The sequence below is a fragment of the Triturus cristatus genome, chromosome 2_1 (genome assembly GCF_964204655.1).
Source record: "Triturus cristatus chromosome 2_1, aTriCri1.1, whole genome shotgun sequence".
NCBI lineage: Eukaryota > Metazoa > Chordata > Amphibia > Caudata > Salamandridae > Triturus > Triturus cristatus.
Genome location: NC_140581.1, coordinates 191,253,715 through 191,272,355, shown reverse-complemented (window position 1 = coordinate 191,272,355; position 18,641 = coordinate 191,253,715). Strand labels below are relative to the sequence as shown.

The 18,641-nt window shown below is 46.4% G+C and overlaps 1 protein-coding gene across 2 annotated transcripts in view; it reads left to right on the top strand.

Moving 5' to 3' along the window:
- The window catches only part of MYO5B (myosin VB), a 1,021,014-nt gene that overhangs the window by 333,628 nt on the left and 668,745 nt on the right, over positions 1-18,641 (top strand). For both annotated transcript variants that reach the window (XM_085629682.1, XM_085629691.1), the window contains exons 3-4: positions 11,050-11,221; positions 15,448-15,592. In XM_085629682.1, coding sequence (XP_085485808.1) covers positions 11,050-11,221; positions 15,448-15,592 — 317 coding nt within the window. The remainder of the gene's footprint in view (positions 1-11,049; positions 11,222-15,447; positions 15,593-18,641) is intronic.

Below are 18,641 nucleotides of genomic sequence, written 5' to 3'. Positions count from 1 at the left end.
ATGAGAGAGAGAAGGGGAGAGATAAAAGAGTAAGGAGGAACGGAACAGGGGTGGTTTGAACATTTTTTGCCAGGGCAGCAGCTTTGGGTTCCCAGTTTGCCATATTGGTTTGACAAACATTTGCCCAGTATACACTTAATTGACTTTTATTGGCATAAACCTATTTGGATGAAACTCCTGTCTCTATTTTCTTTCCAAGAGATCTGTACATGTCCTTTTCTTTCCCAGTTCTTCTATAAACCACTTAACTTGATGATAGGAATGTATTGATGGAACAAAATGGTGCAGTACCCCCAGTCCACTTATTGATTTTTCTTCCACCCATTAGAAAGTGCATCTGTTGGTGTGGCAGAGCTCCAGAATGTATGTCCTTTCTTCACCATAAACTGGGGAGCACGAATGGTTACTGGTGGTGTCTAAAACAAGATGCATTTTCCCACTGAGGGCAATATGCTTGAATTTGTCTTGCAGATACTCTTCAATGCAACAGTTTGCTTATTAAAACAATCTGTATAATAGTAAAGCGCTCGTTAAAAATGAGCCATTTTGGAATTATGCCGAGCAGGGTCTTTATAGCACGGCTTAATATGCTCTAAATATGCGAGGTCAGATGGCTGCACTCAACTATTTATTCTACAAAATGAGGACATCCTTTGCTGTGCTGCTTGCTGCATATTTTAAACACAGCTCTATAAAGAGGCTAATATGTAGTTTAGGTTTGGTGCATATTGTATGTAATTCGATTGATAAAGATGTTTGTTGCAATTGAACTGGACTGTAAGCAGATATAGCCTCTCCCCATGCCACATATATGTATATAATAGACTGCCGGTAACAAGAGGCAGCTTTGAGCAGGAGCGGCAATGGATGGTGGGTCATTCACCATCCAGTGATTTCCCTCGCAGAGTAGTTGTGATTTGTAGCTCATGTTTTGCCTGGTATGGTAATTCTCTTGCCAGGTCCTTCTCAGCCACATTATTTGGGAGGGACTGATTAACATAGCATGGCAACACACACACTATATGGTGGCCAGTTATAGGAATTTCAACTTATACTCTTTCCAACATTTGAAAGGATCCAGCAAACACACCGTCAGGGGAGAGGCCGGGCAGAAAATGAGGGTATGGGCAGTGCCCACATTCTTCAGGAGCCCATCCACAACATCATCCCAGAACTGTACATGGTGACGTTCAAGGATAGGTGAGTAAAGCCTAGTACTGGGGCCTCTGGAGGTTTTCGAGATTTTGTCCAATTCATTATTAACTTATTTACCTGAAAGTACAGCCAAAACAATCCTCAGAAAAGTGTGAACAGATCACACATCACAGGACAGAATTTGTACTTGCAGATATCTGAATTTAAGATGAGTATAGCAAAGCCCAGTCGACGCTCCCTGCAAGTGTGAAGGCTAAAGACCATTGGATGCCAGATACAGAGGGGCCCCTGATCACTCCCAGTAGTGACTGGCATGGCGAACCTCCATTTCTGAGGGACCCAAAGCACACAGTGATAAACTCATTCCAGATCTGTGGCATGACTGAGATAATGGATGTTTTCTGAGGAGTGGGAACTCTAGCCAAGCTTTCTTTAGAGTCTTCTTCTGTAATATATGGTAGTTCTTCTGCGGATAAATATCGATTTGCGTTTTGCGAGCAAAATTATTATTATTTGAGTTTTATATAGCGCTAGCTAAACCCGAGGGTATCACAGCGCTTTACAAGTTATGTGATTACATTTACAAGAGGTACATGAAGGGATTAATAAGAGTTAAAGTAAAGAGTAATTCATCATTAGGTGGTTATATAGCCATAGCACTATAACACAAGGACACATTGAGGAATGGCATCAATCAATCAATACGGAGTTTATAAAGCGCGGCTACTCACCCGTGAGGGTCTCAAGGTGCTGGGGGCTGTAGATCCGTCTGAGCACTAGGTTCATTCGAAGAGCCAGGTCTTGAGGTCCTTCCTGAATTGGGACAGTGATGGGGATTACCTGAAGCAGGAGCATGGTTTTCCAGGTCTTGGCGGCGAGGTAGGAGAAGGATCTTCCTCCGGATCTGGTCATGCGGATCCGAGGGACGGTGGCCAGTGACAGATGGGCAGAGCGGAGGGGTCTGTTGGGTGCGTGAAATGAGAGGCGGTGGTTCAGGTATGCTGGTCCCGCATTGTAGAGGGCCTTGTAGACATGGGTGAGGAGCTTGAAGGTTATTCATCTGTCAACTGGGAGACAGTGGAGTTCATGCAGGTGTTGTGTGATATGGCTGAAGCACGGGTTGTTCTGGAGCAGTCTGGCTGCAATGTTTTCGACATTCTGGAGCATCTGGAGGAGTTTCTGGGTGACGCCGGCGTAGAGTGTTGCCTTAGTTGAGTCTGCTGCTGATGAGGGTGTGGGTGACCATCTTCCTGGATTCGATGGGGATCCATCTGAAGGTCTTTTGGAGCAGGCAGTGTGTGTTGAAGCATGAAGAGAAGACAGCGTTGATCTGGAGGTTCTTGTGAGCGAGGAGTCCAGTATGATGCCGGGGTTTTGTGCACGGGCCGTGGGTGTGGGGGTGTTCATAGTGCAGCGGGCCACCAGGAGTCATTCCAAGCGGAGGGGGTGGATCCCAGGATGAGGACTTCTGTCTTGTCTGAGATGAGCTTGAGGCAGATGTCTCTCAACCAGGTGGTGACGGCTTTCATCCCTTCGTGGAAGTTGTTCTTGGTGACTGTGGTTTTGTTGGTAAGGGAGAGGGTAAGCTGGAAGTCATTGGCATAGGAGATGATGTTGAGTCTGTAGTTCCTGATGATGGCTGTGAGTGGGACCACGTTGTCATTAAAGAGCGTGGGGCTCATGGAGAAGCCCTGGGGCACACCGCAGCGGATCTCTGTAGGTTCTGAGAGGTACGGTGATAGTCTGACCTGCTGTGTTCGGTCAGTGAGGAGGGAGCAGATCGAGCCCAGGGCTTTGTCATGGATGCCAGCATCGTGGAGACTTGTGCTTAGGGTACGTGGAAGACGGTGTTGAAGGCCGCCGAGAGGCCCAGGAGGATGAGGACCACGGTTTTTCCCTGCCCGAGGAGGGAACGAGAGCAGTCTCGGTGCTGTGGTTGCTTCGGTAACTGGATTGGGAGATGTCCAGGACGTGGTTGGCTTTAATGAAATCGGCAAGCTGGGCTTTTTTGATGACCTTGGCTGAGAAGGGGAGCAGGGAGATGGGCCTGACGTTCTTGAGGTCCGACGGGTCCGTGGAAGGATTCTTCAGCAGGGGGTTGATCTCAGCGTGTTTCCAGTCGTTCGTGAAGTTGGCGGTCTCAATGGAGCAGTTGATGGTGCTGCGTAACTAGGGTGTGATTGCACAGGCGGCTCTGTAGAAGATGTGGTGCGGGTAGGGATCCGAAGGGGCTCCGGAGTGGATGCTCTTCATGGTATTTAGGGTGTCGTCTGTGGTGAGCAGGGTCCAGTTGAGCAGGATCTGCTGGGGGACGGTGGCGTGGTGGTCTTGGATGTCGAGGATGACGTAGATCTGTTTGATCTTGTGGTGGAAGACGGTGCCGAGTTTGTTGCAGAGGTCTTGGGAGGATGGGACGTCTGTGGTCTCGCTGTTGGGCTTGGCGAACTCCTTGACAATGGCGAAGAGTTCTTGGCTGTTGTGTGCGCTGGTGTTGATTCTGTCTTGGAGGGCCCTTTCTTTGTGGCTTTGATGAGGTGGTGATGTGTAGTGGCAGCTACTTTGAATACGGCACGGACATCCGGGGTTTTGTTGTTCCTCCATCCCTTCTCGTGCCGTTTACAGGTGCTTGTGGACTCTTGGAGTGTGGGAGTGAACCAGCCTGCTCTCTTGATGTGTTGTTTGCAAGGGGCTTTCTTGAGAAGAGCCAGGGTGTCAGAGCAGTTGGCGAACCATGGGTGGCGGTTGGGTGCTGCAGTGTTGGCATCTGTGGCGGGGTTTTGCTAACGAAGGTGGTGAGATGTTCTTCGGTGACTTTGTTCCAGCTTCTGTGGGGAAAGCGGTGGGCGTGGTGGTGTACGGTCGGTTTTGTGAAGGAGTAGTGAATGCAGTGGTGGTCAGTCTAAAAGAGTTTGGTGGTGTGGCTGGCGGTGATGCTGTCATTGGCGGTGAAGTTGGGGTTGAGCGTGTATCCTGCTGTGTGCGTAGGCAAGGTAACTAGCTGCTTGAGTCCTACGTTGGCGAGGTTCTCTAGGAGGGATGAGGTGTTCTGGTTGTTGGGGTTGTCCAGGTGGTAGTTGAGGTCACCGAGTAGGGTGAAGCCGGTGAATGGCAGCGCCTTGGGTACGATGAAGTCGATGAAGGCGTCAGTGAATGGAGCCCGGCGGCCGGGTGGTCTGTAGACAAGGATGCCATGGAGGGTCGTCTGGATCTGGAGGTGCTCCATGTAGGTCGTTGGGTTGTCCGAGTGGGTGGTCAGGTGAAGGGTGTTTTTCGGATGATGACGATGCCTTCCACTGGTCGGATGGCACAGTCCTTGCGGATGATCTTGTAGCTGTTGGGGATAGCGGTGGCGGTGTCCCCTGAGGTTTCCGTCAGGAAGGTGATGCAAGGCAAGGCGGAGTCGAGGAGGTCCCAGATCTCTGTGGCATATCTGTGGAGGGAGCGAACGTTAAGGAGGATGCAGCTGAGGCGGTTGGGTGCGTTGGGGGTTGGTCTGGCCAGTGGAGGAGCTGGCGTGTGGAGGTGGGTGAGAGGGCAGCAGCAGTGGTGGCAGGATAAGGGGTGTCGTTTGGCATTGAGAGCTGGCAGGCGGTGTTGCGTCCAAGGTTGAGAGTGTGGGGGGTGCTGAAGTCGTTGCAATCAGGGTCCTTATTGCTCGGCACAGTCCAGGCACGGATGGGTGCAGACGAGCTTGCCTTTGGCACGCCAGCAGAGCGGCCGCACAGCGGCCGCCATTAAGTAGTGTGAGGGGGAGGGCTGGACAGTCAGGAGGCGGAAATCGGGAAATGCTGCGCTGGAAGGGGGCGGGCCGCAGGGGTCGGCAACCGCGCAAAAAGGGTGAAGCGAAGTGAAAGTGGAAAAGATAGAGAGAAAAAGTGGCAAAAGAAAAATAGCAGAAAAAAGCTGGAAAGGAAGTAGAAGAGAAGTCGCCGCCGAAAACACAGGGACAGAGGGCAGAAGCAACAGCAGAGCAAAGACGTTCTACCACTGGACCACCAGGGTTGAGGCGCAGGCAGAACCTGCTGGTGAAGGAGGGCACGAACTCACTACTTAGCAGGGCAGCAACTACTTGGTGGAGCTGTGCAGGAGGGGAGCAGTTTACTGACCAGGTCAGTGAGATTGGTGCATCGGTGACGGTATAGGAGACTGAAAGAGTCAAGTGGCAGTCTTGATGGAACCAGAATATAGGGAAACGTAGAACAGCTTGTGCGCGTGTTGGAGTAGCTGTTGAGAAGTAGAAGTTTACGGTCCTGTTTGAAGAAAGGAAAATATGGGTGGCTGAGGAGATTCCTGGTGTGTGAGTTTATCTGACATCCTTAACTAGTCCATGCCATCTCTGCAGCTAGATAATGTTTAAACAAATGATAGACCAAATGTTAATGCAGATTCAGTCCCCCTCCACTGATAGTGCCTGAATCATCTTTAAACTGCTTTATGTGGGTGAGCAGAGCGTAAAATACAGTGGATCTGGGGGTGGGAGGGACATCACTTCCTCTGAAACTAACTTGTTTGAGAGACTACTCATTGCTTCCCAGTGTGATAAATTGTGACACATAACAGGTGAAATTTCTGGGACAAATGGTGTGGTCACTCCAACTGCATTCACACTGGCATTGCACTGTGCTATTATTGCACAATGGTGAAGGCCCCACTGTTGGGAAAGCTAACATGTTTGCACTGTAAATGATGTGTTGGGCACAAAGATGAGCAAACAGATCAACCGTACATTTTTGGCAGCTGCCTTTTCCCCACTCACTTAAGTAATGCCCCTGCTCTTTTACCTTCATTTGGTTAACTGTTTTTATTATTACATCCTTGCTAGGGCAATAATAGGAATACCATTGAATTAGGTAATAACACTTGTTATTTGAGTGCCTAGCAACAATTCAGTTTGTTGTGGCTGCTATGTAAGTAGCCACCATGATTAACGCAGAAGGTAAAGTTGAAGTAAAGTGCAGGTGGTATGTAAAGTGCTTCAATACCTTTGGGTCGAGTCTGCACTACATGCATGTGCAATAAATAAAAACACATTTAAAAAATGTTGCATCAACCTACATTAATCACGCATGATCACACTCAGCTTCTAGGTGCACAAATTAAAGATTAGTTGAGAGCGTTGATCGTCAAGCGCCGAGGTTGTTGAAACTTTGAGGTTTTATTCAGGGCTTTAAGTGGGCCGGGTCTTACCGGTGCTGAGCACCGGCAGTTTTTTAAAGGAGGTCTCGTAACGGGTCCCTATCGAGCTCAGTTTTGTCCGTTTTTTTTCGGACTGCAGTGACAGCAGGCACATCGATGTGCACGTGATCTCACTTCTCACTAGTGGAGAAGTTACGGCATGACGCAATGGCAGGTGAGCGTTGTAGGGGAAGGGAAATCCTTTAAAGAGTAATTTTGTCTCTGGATTTCTCTTCTCCTTTTGAAATTCAGGAGCAGCAACATTGTCACCAGAGCTTTAAGTGGAAGCTTTTTCAATATTATATACAAGCCATAGTTGCTGCTTATTTATCATATGCAACAAACAACCGTTGACAAAGCTAATAGTTCTGACTTGTGGTAGAAATGATGTTACTTGTTGTATCAGATATCTGGATGCAATGACAGAAACAGCAAAATACAAGTCGGGCGGCACTCTATGCTAAGCACAGATTTTTAGTTTACGTGTTATTAAGCCACGCCCTTAATTACATTGACCACGCCCATTTGAGAGACACCCCCCCAGTTTTTTTATCCCACTTAAAGCCCCTGGTTCTACTCCTGTGAGGTGTGTAACCGGGAGCACTGGATTGGCAGTGCAGCCTTCTGTGCAGTGCAGAGTGAGGCCTTCTCGGAGACGTGGCCTCTCCCTGACCCCATTGTAAACTGCGCCCTCGGGATGCATGCGACGTACATGTTGTGGCCGGGTGGCTCACTACACCCACGCAGCTGCTGCCCCCCGGACCGTTGCAGCTTTCCTGCGAACAGGCCTCTCAGGAGTTCCCCTCGTTTCCATAGCAGGCCGCCCGTCTCTCCAGAACATCCATGCTTTCTGTTAAATGCAAGAAGCGTGGATTGTTTGTTTGTGGGTCTGGACGGCTCTGTGCCGTCTCCCGTTGTGTGTAGTCTCCTCGCGGCAAAGGGAACAGCTTGCTGATATAAACGAGCAGCGTGGGACTCTCAGAGGCAGCCGTCCCTGCCAGTCTGTGTTGTGACAGGGCTTCTGTGGCTTCCCCCATACTCCATAATTTATGGCATCAACAAAGTCATAGAACACTGGTAATAGGCTTAGTTTAGGAGACCTTCTGGTCTCCCGGCGTGGGATGGCTGTTGGACTCGAAGCAGGGTGTGCTGCAGACATCCCCACGCAGCTGGTCCTGGGCCGCGGCCACGGGTGCTTGGCTTGCGGCTGGCTGTATGTCTTGGCCACACATGGATTCTCTCTGCTTGCCCTTGACGGGTTCACATTTTGAATGGTTCATTTGTCGTTGCATCGTCGTCACAGGTGTGATACAGCCCTACTTTCTGGTGTGTATGCACCTTGGAGAAGAGGCTGTTGAGCACACGTTTGCCACAGATAGCTCTACGCAGTCTTCCACACCTACAGAATCCAGACCCAAAGCTTGCTTTTTTGGTGTGCAGATAACAAGTAGATGAGCCGATGCGCGCGGGGATGCATTTTAGGACATACCCCCTCTCTGAGAAAGATCAGACATGTATCTAAGATGTTGTTTGCAATTGTTTCTTTTTTAATGACGAGAGATAGCGCACTCAATTGCAGTGACACATTCAGAACACACATCTTGTGCAGGTAGACTATGCAATAACTTAAATTCATTCACAAGACATATCTCGTGTGGGATAAGTTATGCAATAACATCCATTAATTCCCAAGACGTTGTGCGGGGTGAGCTATGCAGTAACTTCAGTTCATACACAAGAGAATTATCTTGTGCAATATAACTTATGTAATAGCATCCATTCATTCACAAGACATTTTGCGGGCTAAGTTATGCAGTGATTTCAATTCATACTCAAGAAAAATCTTGGGTTGGATAAGCTATGCAATAATATCCATTCATTCACAACACATACCTAATGGGTGATAGGCTATAGATTAACTAATACAATCTATTTATTCACAACACATATCTTGTGGGAATAAGCTATGCATTAGCCAATAACAAATATGGATTCACAGCACAAATCTTATGTGTCATTGACTATGCATTACACAATACCATCCATTAATTCACAACGTATGTCTCGGGAGGGTTAGGCTATGGATTATATCCAATACCATGACTTGATTTGAAAGGTAGGTTATTCAATATATCCAATAACACCCATGCATTCACAAGACATACCTCCTGTGGGATAAGCTATGCAATAACATCTAGTAACATTCACTCATTCACCACTTATATCTGGTGCACGACATGCTATGCATTCTATCTTGTAACATTAATTTATTCACAACATGTCTCAGGGAAGAAAGTTGTTCATTATATACAATAACATCCATTCTTTCAGAACTCGTACCTTATGTAGGATATGCTGTGTATTATTAAATGACATTCATTCATTCACTACATATAATATGCGATAGGATATGCATTATGCAATAGCATCCATTCGTTCACAACACATATCCTGTCCGGGATAGACTATGCAGTAACCACCATTCATGCGCAGCACATATGTCATGCAGTATAGGCTGTGCATTATCCAATAGCATTCATCCATTCAAAACACATCTGGTGCGCAATAAGCTATGCATTATGCGATGCATGGCTCTTCTCCCAGTAGTACACATCCTTGTGTTCCCTAGCAGCCAGTGCTTAGCGCCAGGACACCCCAGGGTAACCGTGCGCTCTACAAGTGCGATTAACATAACATTTATTCATTTACAAGACATACCATGGGAGCAATCGGCTGCACATTATCCAATAGCATCCATTCATTTACAAGACATGTCTCATGCGCCATAATCTATGCATTATTCAATAACTCCCATTCATTGCTCACTGAATCTTACCAAACAATCCAGTTGCTCATCCTAGGAGTCTGTAAAAGGCTGATATCCACGGGGAGGCACCAGTGTTGTCTATTTGCCTGGGGAATGTATTAGGAAAGCAGTTCTTCATAGGGTACCAATCAGCATGGACTCCTCAACCTTCCATCTGCATAGGCACCCAGCGTAGGGCACATACCTACTACTTTTTGAGACAGTAAATCAAGTTTGGCATTTTTCCTTTTTGCAGTTTTATAGGGGGCAGTGTAAGTACAAGAGATATTTTTCTTAATGAAATAAAACTATTGTGTAGGCAATAAAAACCATTTGAATTAAAACCACTAGCCATTATTAGATTTAAGAACATTATGACAAAATACAGGACTTAAAAGTTAAAGCATTTTTGAGGTGTAATTACACATTGTGTATTTGGGGCCGATCGGCTTTGCCAGTAGTTTTTAGCTATGGTTTTTAGAATTGGATCAGTAAATAAAGTGAAAAAAATGAGTGAAAGTGGTTTTTGAAGTGAGAGTGAGGGGAAAGCAACATGGAGAGTGGGGTTGGGGAAGAGAAGCAACAGGCAACAGAAATGGTGGGTGTAGGTGGGGGAAGCAGAACAAAGGGTGAGGGGTACTAAAACAACATAAAGGACAACAGGAGAAGCAATGAGTGTGGGAGCAGCGTGGACCAAGTGGGGAGCAGCACACCGGTGAGAAAGCAGTGGGGAAATATGTGAGTGGCCACAACATGGGGGATGGTGAAGGGGAGAAGCGCATCACTGATAGTGAGTAACACAAAGTGCTGGGAAGAGAAGCACACAAAGGAGACAGCTGGAAAACACATGCAAGCTTGTGGAGTGCTTAACCGAAAAGAAGAAAAATTGAGCTTGAAAAGAGATTCAAAAGAGATGGTAAAGAGGATGTTGTTCCTAGGTAAGAAAAACACAAGATTGTCAAGCTGGGGCACGATCAAGAAGCAGGCAAATGAGAGTGCTAGGAAAGCGAACTACAATGGGCAGGATCCAAGCCTCTGTATGTTGTTGGTAAACCCATAATCCGTCTTTTGTAAACAGACAGCTTGCGCCGTCTGGTAGGCTCAGCCTAAAAAGGAATATTGATCCGTGTGGCAGCAGCAACCACACACCTGCTCTAGAGTTGAAAGATTGCTGATGTGCCACAAACATGCACTGTGAAGAAGATTTAGGCCTGTTTGCAGGATTTAGGGGCATCATGATTTGTCCTTAAACTTGTCTTTATGACCGAATCAGGATTCAGGGGTGTGTGAGAGCACCACAGCACCATTTACGTTCACCTGCACGCGTTTCTCCAGGAAAACATGACCCTATGTGGCTATGCTAGAGCATCTAGGTACTGCTACCACCTTAGAAGATACCAGGTGATTATCACTTAGCACCTTTGTGTTAGCTTGGTGACCTGACATGGTGTCTGGCCAGTCTCATGTTGACAGGGGCTGCTCTGAGAATGACAGGATCTCTGCTATAGCGCTTACTTGCCCCTCTGTTGGGGGCTGTCAGATTGCAGTTGTACAGTATTGTACTGTATGAATGCATTTGTGTAGCAGTTACTACCCCTCTGTGTGAAACTATGATATTGCAGTTGTATTACTGCACTGTATTATATCACAAGTATAGCGTTATATCACAAGTATAGCGCTTACTACCCTTCTGTGAGGCGCTGAAAATCGTATTCACACAGATAGCATGCAGCACTCTGTGGGTTACTTCCATTTATTGTTGTAACTATGTCTTGTTTTTCTTGCTGTCATTTATTTTCAGATTGTTGCTGCAAAGACTCATTGCCAGCAAAATTCGGCTTGACTTAGAATTCAGTGGTTGGATCTCAATGATTTTCTAACCTGTCCTTTTCTTTATGTTTCTGCCATTTTAGCTGTATGAATATCCGCTCGACTCCAAAAGTAACCAGCTGCCATTCCTGCGTAACCCGGACATTCTGGTGGGAGAGAATGACTTGACGGCTCTCAGCTACCTCCACGAGCCAGCCGTTCTGCATAATTTAAAGGTCCGCTTTCTGGAGTCCAACCACATCTACACGTACTGTGGTAAGCACAGGCCGGGATGATACAGCATGGCGACTGAACGCTGTCGATTCGTGTCAGTGGTGCATGTTCGGTACGGGTGGGTGACTCGCAGTGTCAATGGCTTGTGGTGACTGGTTGATGTAACCCAAATATTCCATTATCTCACTCAGAGGGTTTGTACACATTAAAACAAGGCAGCAATGATCATTTCGAGGCCCTTAGAATGGCAACAAGACAAACCAATGTCTGGGACTCATAATAAGACTCACTGTGCTGGAATTTGGGGTCCGCTTCCACTCCATCTGGTTAAGTCACAAGGACTTTGGCCGTCTTGTAGGCCTTGCTGTACTAGTAAACCTCCGTGTGTGTGCAGAGGACCATGAGAGAAGAATGCCGCCAGTAGTCTGAGCAGTAACCAGTGCTGACCCACATACATGTGGGACTGCAAGAGCCGCAGTCAAAATGTGGAAGTTGGGTGCTTGATTAGCCCATGAGAAGAGCAGGGTAAAGATACATATCTTAGACAATTAAGAGACTCGTGTGCATTCATTTGTGTGGTTATGAATGGGTACTTGTGTGTGTGTGTGTGAGACACAGTGGTGTAACAAAACTCGAGGGGAGACCCCTGCAAAGTGCATGGAGCCCCCCCCCCCACGCTCTGGACCCAGTAAAGAGCTCAGAGCTCTCAGCCACCACCTGTGCACAGTGCCTGAGGGGCACCCCTGGAGCCAGAGGCCTCTCCGCAGCACCACAGGAGCTACAGGGCTGTTGTTACACCACTGGTGAGTCATTGTGTCCCTCCCTAATAAATAATTGCTCAGTTAAGATGCGCCTAATGTCAAGAACTACCAAAGGTATCTGCTACCCCCAATTATAAGGGGTTCATATCTGGCACAGTTCATGGCATAAAAGTGGCAATGGAATAATAATGGCCATCTTTGACATATTTTGAGTATTCCTGGTCTAGTTGTAGCATATTAGTACAGATCATTGGCATATTAAAACATCTCTAGGAATGTTTCCTGAATGGTCTGTAATTCCACATTTCCTGCAGTAAAAGCTGAAAGGAATCCCTCGAGAGTTGGCTTGTTTCTATCCTACCTGCATGGCACATGTGCTGCCTGTCCAAGATGGCTGCCGAAAGGCTTAACTGATGAGATGTTCTCTCCAGATTGTCTTTTCTTGTTGAATGAACATTAGAACATGGCACATACACACCAGGGAGAGGCAATATAAACACATCCTGTCCTGACTCAATTTACAAATGGGTCTGATTCTCACTGGTGCAGTCAGGAGAGTCAAATGTTTACTCCTAAACGTTGCATGAATTTCCAACTTTCATGCATTTGAAAGAATTACACGACTGCTCCTGGGAACCAGCCGCCGTTACAGGTGACCAGTTGCATTTAATTGCGTATACTTTAATTTATATGGAAATGTACCAAGTCTACCATACCACATGCACAAATGTAATGCAGAAGTGCATTGGTAGTTTGAAGTTCTTTTTCGGTTTCCATTGGGAAATATTTTTCTCTGTACAGGAACCTTACACCTACTCCCCCAACTACTTTTTGGGATATTCACCCCACTTTCATCACCTTTTGTAGGTGGGTCTACCCAGGATGTTCATAGCCTCCCCCCTTTGAGCTGATTCAGGCCAATACTATTTCAACATCTTTAATGTGTTCAGGATTTATTAACACAGCGGGTACAGCCCTGCGTAAATGATTTGCTGCTGGTAAGACACTATTTTCTAAATTGAATTGTATTGTACTTTTCAAGGGCTGTGCGGATTCCATTCTCCGTCTATGTAATGCAAGTTAAAAAGGTTAGTGGGGTTGTCTTTTTCACAACCTGTTGAAGAGGTGGACATTGTTACCAGATTAATAATAACTCCATAATTTACTTCAAGAAATGCGAGCTTCGAGCAATTTGCTCGTTTTGCGTAAGGTGTGATTGTGGATTTGTCTTGGTTTATGTTTGTGTCCCTGCTATCCTTGCCCTCTCCCATTGTCCTGCACCGAACTTGGGGCCTCATTATGATGGTGGTGGGACCGCCACCATCAGGCCGTCAGTGGCGGTCCCACCGCCATTGGACCCTGCAGGACTGACGGCCACATTATGATGGCGGGCGGATGGAGGACGGGTGAAGAGACTGATGGCCACGCATCCGACGGGCTCAGGCAGCCCGTCGGAGCGTCGGAGGGACTGCAATCCCTACAATGGTGGTGGCGCGTGCTCAGGCACCGCCGTAGGGATTACAATCTCCTTTCCGCTGGCCGCTTCATGGTGGTTAACCTGCTATGAAAAGGCAGGTGGAAAGTGACTTGGGGGTCCGTAGCGGGCACCCCTTCGTTGGCTCTCCGATATGGGGGCACCTATGGTGCCCCCTACATATCCACATAGTGCAGGGATAAGTTAGATGTGTATGTTTTGTACAGCGGCATGTGCTGCAGTCCGCAGCACACGCTGCAATACAAAGTATACACTTTGCGACCGCAATCACATTGCGGTCTCATTGTAATGCGGAAAGCTGGACCGCCGACTAGTAGTCCGGCGTTCCTGCTTTCGCCACGGTGTCCGACCAGCATCGTAATGAGGCCCTTGGTTCGGAAGTCTTGTTATTTCATCTTTCACACAGTCCCTGATTATCTACTCGTTTTTTTGGTTGCAGATATAATTGGGATTGTGAGACATGAGAAGCCCAATTCACCTCTCTCTTAACCTGTTTCATGACCAGGGGACAGAAGAACTGCTCCATGTAATGATAATATCCAGGCACTTTACCTTTAGTAAATTCTACCAGAAGTGTGAACTTTTTTGCATGAGGTGCAATATCCCAGATGTGATGAACATCGCTCCAGTTATATTGTGATCCATGCTCAAACAGGTGTTTGCGCAGGGACTGCATTTTAAGAGGGCACTCATAATGCGGACCATAAAGTATGTATTCTGGTCTCTCTCGTCTATGCAAATAGCACAAGTATTTAGTCTGGATAACATCTGGTTCGAATGAAGTGCAGAAGACTGGAGAATGTTTATGTGCTGGGTTCATACCATATTTGGTACATTTAATTTCTACATCTCTAGATCTATTGTTGGTGCTACACTCAGCTCCACGTTCACCTTTAACCCTAACCCTTCCAATCACCCATACCCTGCCCTGTATTGTGATGCGTCACCTCCGGTGAGGGACAGCATTGGAATGATACTATCCGCGCTGTAGTGGGGCAGTAGAGAGTCAGACCTTGTGCTGAGGGGACTCTGTGCCCAGCTGGTAACATGTCAAACTCTTTGTGAGCCAGAACATATTATTGCATTCCTAACTCTACCTACCATTTACCCAAACCCTAACCTTTTTCTTATAGGGGCACTGTAATGATAAATCCAAGGCTAGACGAAATAATTAAGTAGGATTTAGTAAAGTTGAAGCACCATCACAGGAGAGTCGGCAGGAATCTTCCTTGCTCCTGTCTTCCCCAGCAACTGTCCTGAGATTCCAGGGTCAGGAATCTGGAACACTCAAGACAGCGCGCTGAAGAACACAGTACGAAAGATGCATGTGCACATACACGTTATTTTTGATGTTTTGTTACAACAAACCTTATGCAAATACTCAATGTTACATCACATTTAAAGGAAATTTACCCTACACAACAGGCACCCAGTGTATAGGAAAAGGCTCTCTTAGTCCTGCATCACTAACAATCATCAACAAGAAGCATTTAAAAAAAAATTTGTGATGATGTCAGTTTAGGTTTTGAGATCTATTGTGACGTCATTGACCAACGGGCTCTTTTTCATTGTAACACTGGCCATAATTTCTCACCCACCCCTTTATCCCAGCCCTATCTGCTTTCTTGTCTTCTGACCTGTTTTCCTCCTTGTTCTTTCTTTATTCGCTGGTACAATGTGGTTTGAACGTGATGTACTTTGCAGCACTGACTGGAACTAGTTGCTGATTTATGTTTTTGGTATTGTTTAGTTATTGTTCATCACATGGGTGTGGGGCCTGTTATATACTGAATATACTTGGTTCTGATGCTGTATCTTGGCAACTGAGGCTTCCACTTCCAGAATCCGGATTGTGGAGGTGTGATAAGCTGGAGCTTGTAGTGAGTTGCCAGGGTGAGCAGACAGGCCAGCTTAATAAACCTCTCTAATTGAGCTACTGTGCCCCTGTATGTCTTAAAAGGGCCCTCTAGTTACTAGGATTCAGGTGCTAGTAACCAATGTTTTTTCTTTAGGTATTGTGCTTGTTGCCATAAATCCGTACGAACAGTTGCCAATATATGGAGAAGATGTCATCTACGCGTACATGGGCCAAAACATGGGTGACATGGATCCTCATATCTTCGCGGTGGCAGAAGAAGCCTACAAGCAGATGGCCAGGTGACAACAGCTGTTTCCAGCATATTTCTATTGTTTACCCTTGCGATTTTCAAGTGCTTCTGTGCAATGATTTGTAGATTTAAGAAATGTGATGACCTAGTAAGGATTTGGAAAATTTAAAGGAGGACACGTGGTCCGAAAGCTGGCTTTAGACCAAGAAGACCAAGGTTTAAATACATACATTAGTATTAGTATATTGCAACAATAAACACCTTACAAACGTATCTACCTAATAAAACTTTGGCCAGCGCCTAATACCACCGTTGAGCACTTCCTCCAAAAGGAGCTAGGATTGGTTATAAAATAATATTTTAATTCAGTAGGCTGGAATTGAGTGTGGCTGGGATTGATCATTTTTACCACGGCGAATGTTTGTCGATAGATTTTTTGACATGGTCTTTGTTTTGAAGTTTTCATTTCTGAGTGTTTATTTTAGTAGTCTCTGGGGGTATTAAGAGTTTGGCAGAAGGGGAATCTGCCATGTTTTTGCAGATATGCTGCATCCTTCAAATTCTAAAATCCCCTTTGTTGTTACAGTCTATATTTTCACATGGGACCATTTTGCTGCATGCTTATCTGCACACAGAACTTTCTCTATAAAATGTACCTTCTTAGCAGTGTAAGGTTTAAAACTTCCAGAACTCTAGCACGTGCTGCAAACGTTCAGCATCCTTAAAATAGTACAGCCTAAGGATACTTTTCCAGACCCTTCTTCCCTATGAGTCGCCATAAGTGCCTGGTTCCATGTCAAGCTGTGGACCACAAAAATCCAAGATGACTTTCTAAGGGGAGGGAGAGACACACCTGTCTTGGCCTACTAGACCTATGCTAGATTCCACAGTGTACACGCGTGTGTTAGTGTCCGATACCTGGCACTGCTGAGACATGATAGCTGGTGGGGCTTGCTTCGTCTGTAGATTAGAACCTAAGACTACAGGGTCGCTGCAGTCAAAACATAAGGGTCAATGTTTCTATGTAACCATCCTCTTCTTAATTTACTCCAAATGTAGGAGTATATCTACAGGAGTAAATCTACCATATTTTTGTGAATCTGATGTCTATGCTGAGCGGTGTCGGTTGCAAGTGTAAGAAACATGATTTCCACAACTGAATAGAAAAATTCTTATTGTAGAATCGGGATGTTCAGCATGAGTGAGTTGCTGTTAGTAGAGATAAAACGACCACGGGAAAGCATGAGAACAGCCACAAATGTAGATAGTTGCTTACCACTTTCCATCCTAGAAACACATTGAAACTTACTCCTGCAAAAACATGAGACATATTTTTAATTACAAAATGCACTTTAAATTTAGGGATATAATAGCTGACTGTGCAGGGCTTTAAATCCATGAAGTACCGACTTATGTGAATCAGAAATCTAGAACACACCTGTGACGAGCATCGACGCCTGCGCTCCCAGATTTACTTCTATGAGTCAGACCTGCTGTGAATACAGTGCGGGGCAATTCCCGGAAAGCGGGGTGCGCCTCTGTGCTGTGACTTTGCCTCACCACTGGAGCACTGGAAGGAGTCAGCGCCCCCTCAACACAATACTTTGTGGCCAGGCAGCCCCAGAGCGGGTTTAAGGTTGTACTTTTGCAAGACTATCGAAGCACGAAGCGTCGAATGTAATAATATTGAAAACTGTGCTTTACATCAAATGCTGAAATCATTTAAGACCTGATCACAGATGTGCAAGGAGGAGGGAGCATCCTTTGGATGCGTTTATGCTGTCCCTGAAAATACCTTATGCACCCCCTTGTGACCAGCAGCACTAAGCATCACTTAAATGTCACTCTTCGCTAGGGGTGGGCGGAATTTGCGGAATTAACCTTCGCAAATTATCGCGAGAATGTTTAAAATTATCGCAAACAAGCAGAAATATCGCGAAGATGCGGAAGTTTTTTTCCGGCATGTTCGCGCGATTTTCTGCATGGTTGCGGGTCGCCAACTTACCCATGTGGCTGCTTGCGGGCGCGGCCATCTTGTTTTGAGTTGTTCTCGCGGTGCATGATCGCGAGAAGAAAGACGTGATCGCGCGACGCATGACGTCACTGCGGGCGCGAACTGTCGCGAGACAGCGCAAATGGCTAAAAACAATACAACATCTCATGGAGAACGCGACCGGATCAAGAAAACTTGTCGGCGAACGCAGGGATTCAGGTAAGGCGATCGCGCGCGCGCGAGAATGTATCATTTTACAGCGCGAGCAAGAAACAAATTATCGCCAAGCTGCGGAAACCGGAATTTTTGACATTTTCGCGCTCTCCGCGGAACGCAAAAATGTCAAATTATCGCAATTTCCGCGAACGGAACGAAATTTTTGCCCAGGCCTACTCTTCGCACGTCATTCCGCGTTCATTCCCTCCGCATGACGTGCATAGAAACAATTAGTGGTGCAGGACACAGTGCAGGACAAAACAAGCATTGGCAAAGCCAATAGGTCTCGCCTATGCAAAATCTGTTAGCTTTGTCAGTGTTTTTTAGTGTTGCACAGCAGTTGAAGGAAGGAAGTGAGTGCGGGAGGAATAGAAGGATGGGGGGAAGGGGAAAAAGGAAGGGATTAGGTCGGTTGACATAGGAAGGAATGATGTGATAGAGAGATAAGGGTCTGCGGCTCAGTGGACTAATGCATCCACTGCAGGGACCTGTGTTCGACCTTATGGTCACAGGTTCAAATCCCGGCGGGTCCACTCGGCCTTTCATCCATCTGAGGTCGATAAAATGAGTACCATTGAGTTGGGTAACAATAAACATCTGTTATTCAGCGCCAAGAGACCTATGGGTGAACGTGCACTTTACAAATACACGTTATGTTAGGAAGTGTGGCAAGGGGGAAGGAATTAAGAGTAAGTAGGAAAGATGGGAGGATGTGAGTGAGGGAGAGAAGGAGAGGAAAGAAAGATAGGAGAGAAAGCAGAGGGGCAGTGAAAGGAAGAAGAAAAAGAAAGAAAGGACTCAGTCAAAGGCGAAAGGGCAAGGTATGAGTGAATGAAGTAAGTGAAGGAGAAATAAGGGGTGAAGTAGTGGGGATTAAAGAAGGCTGAGT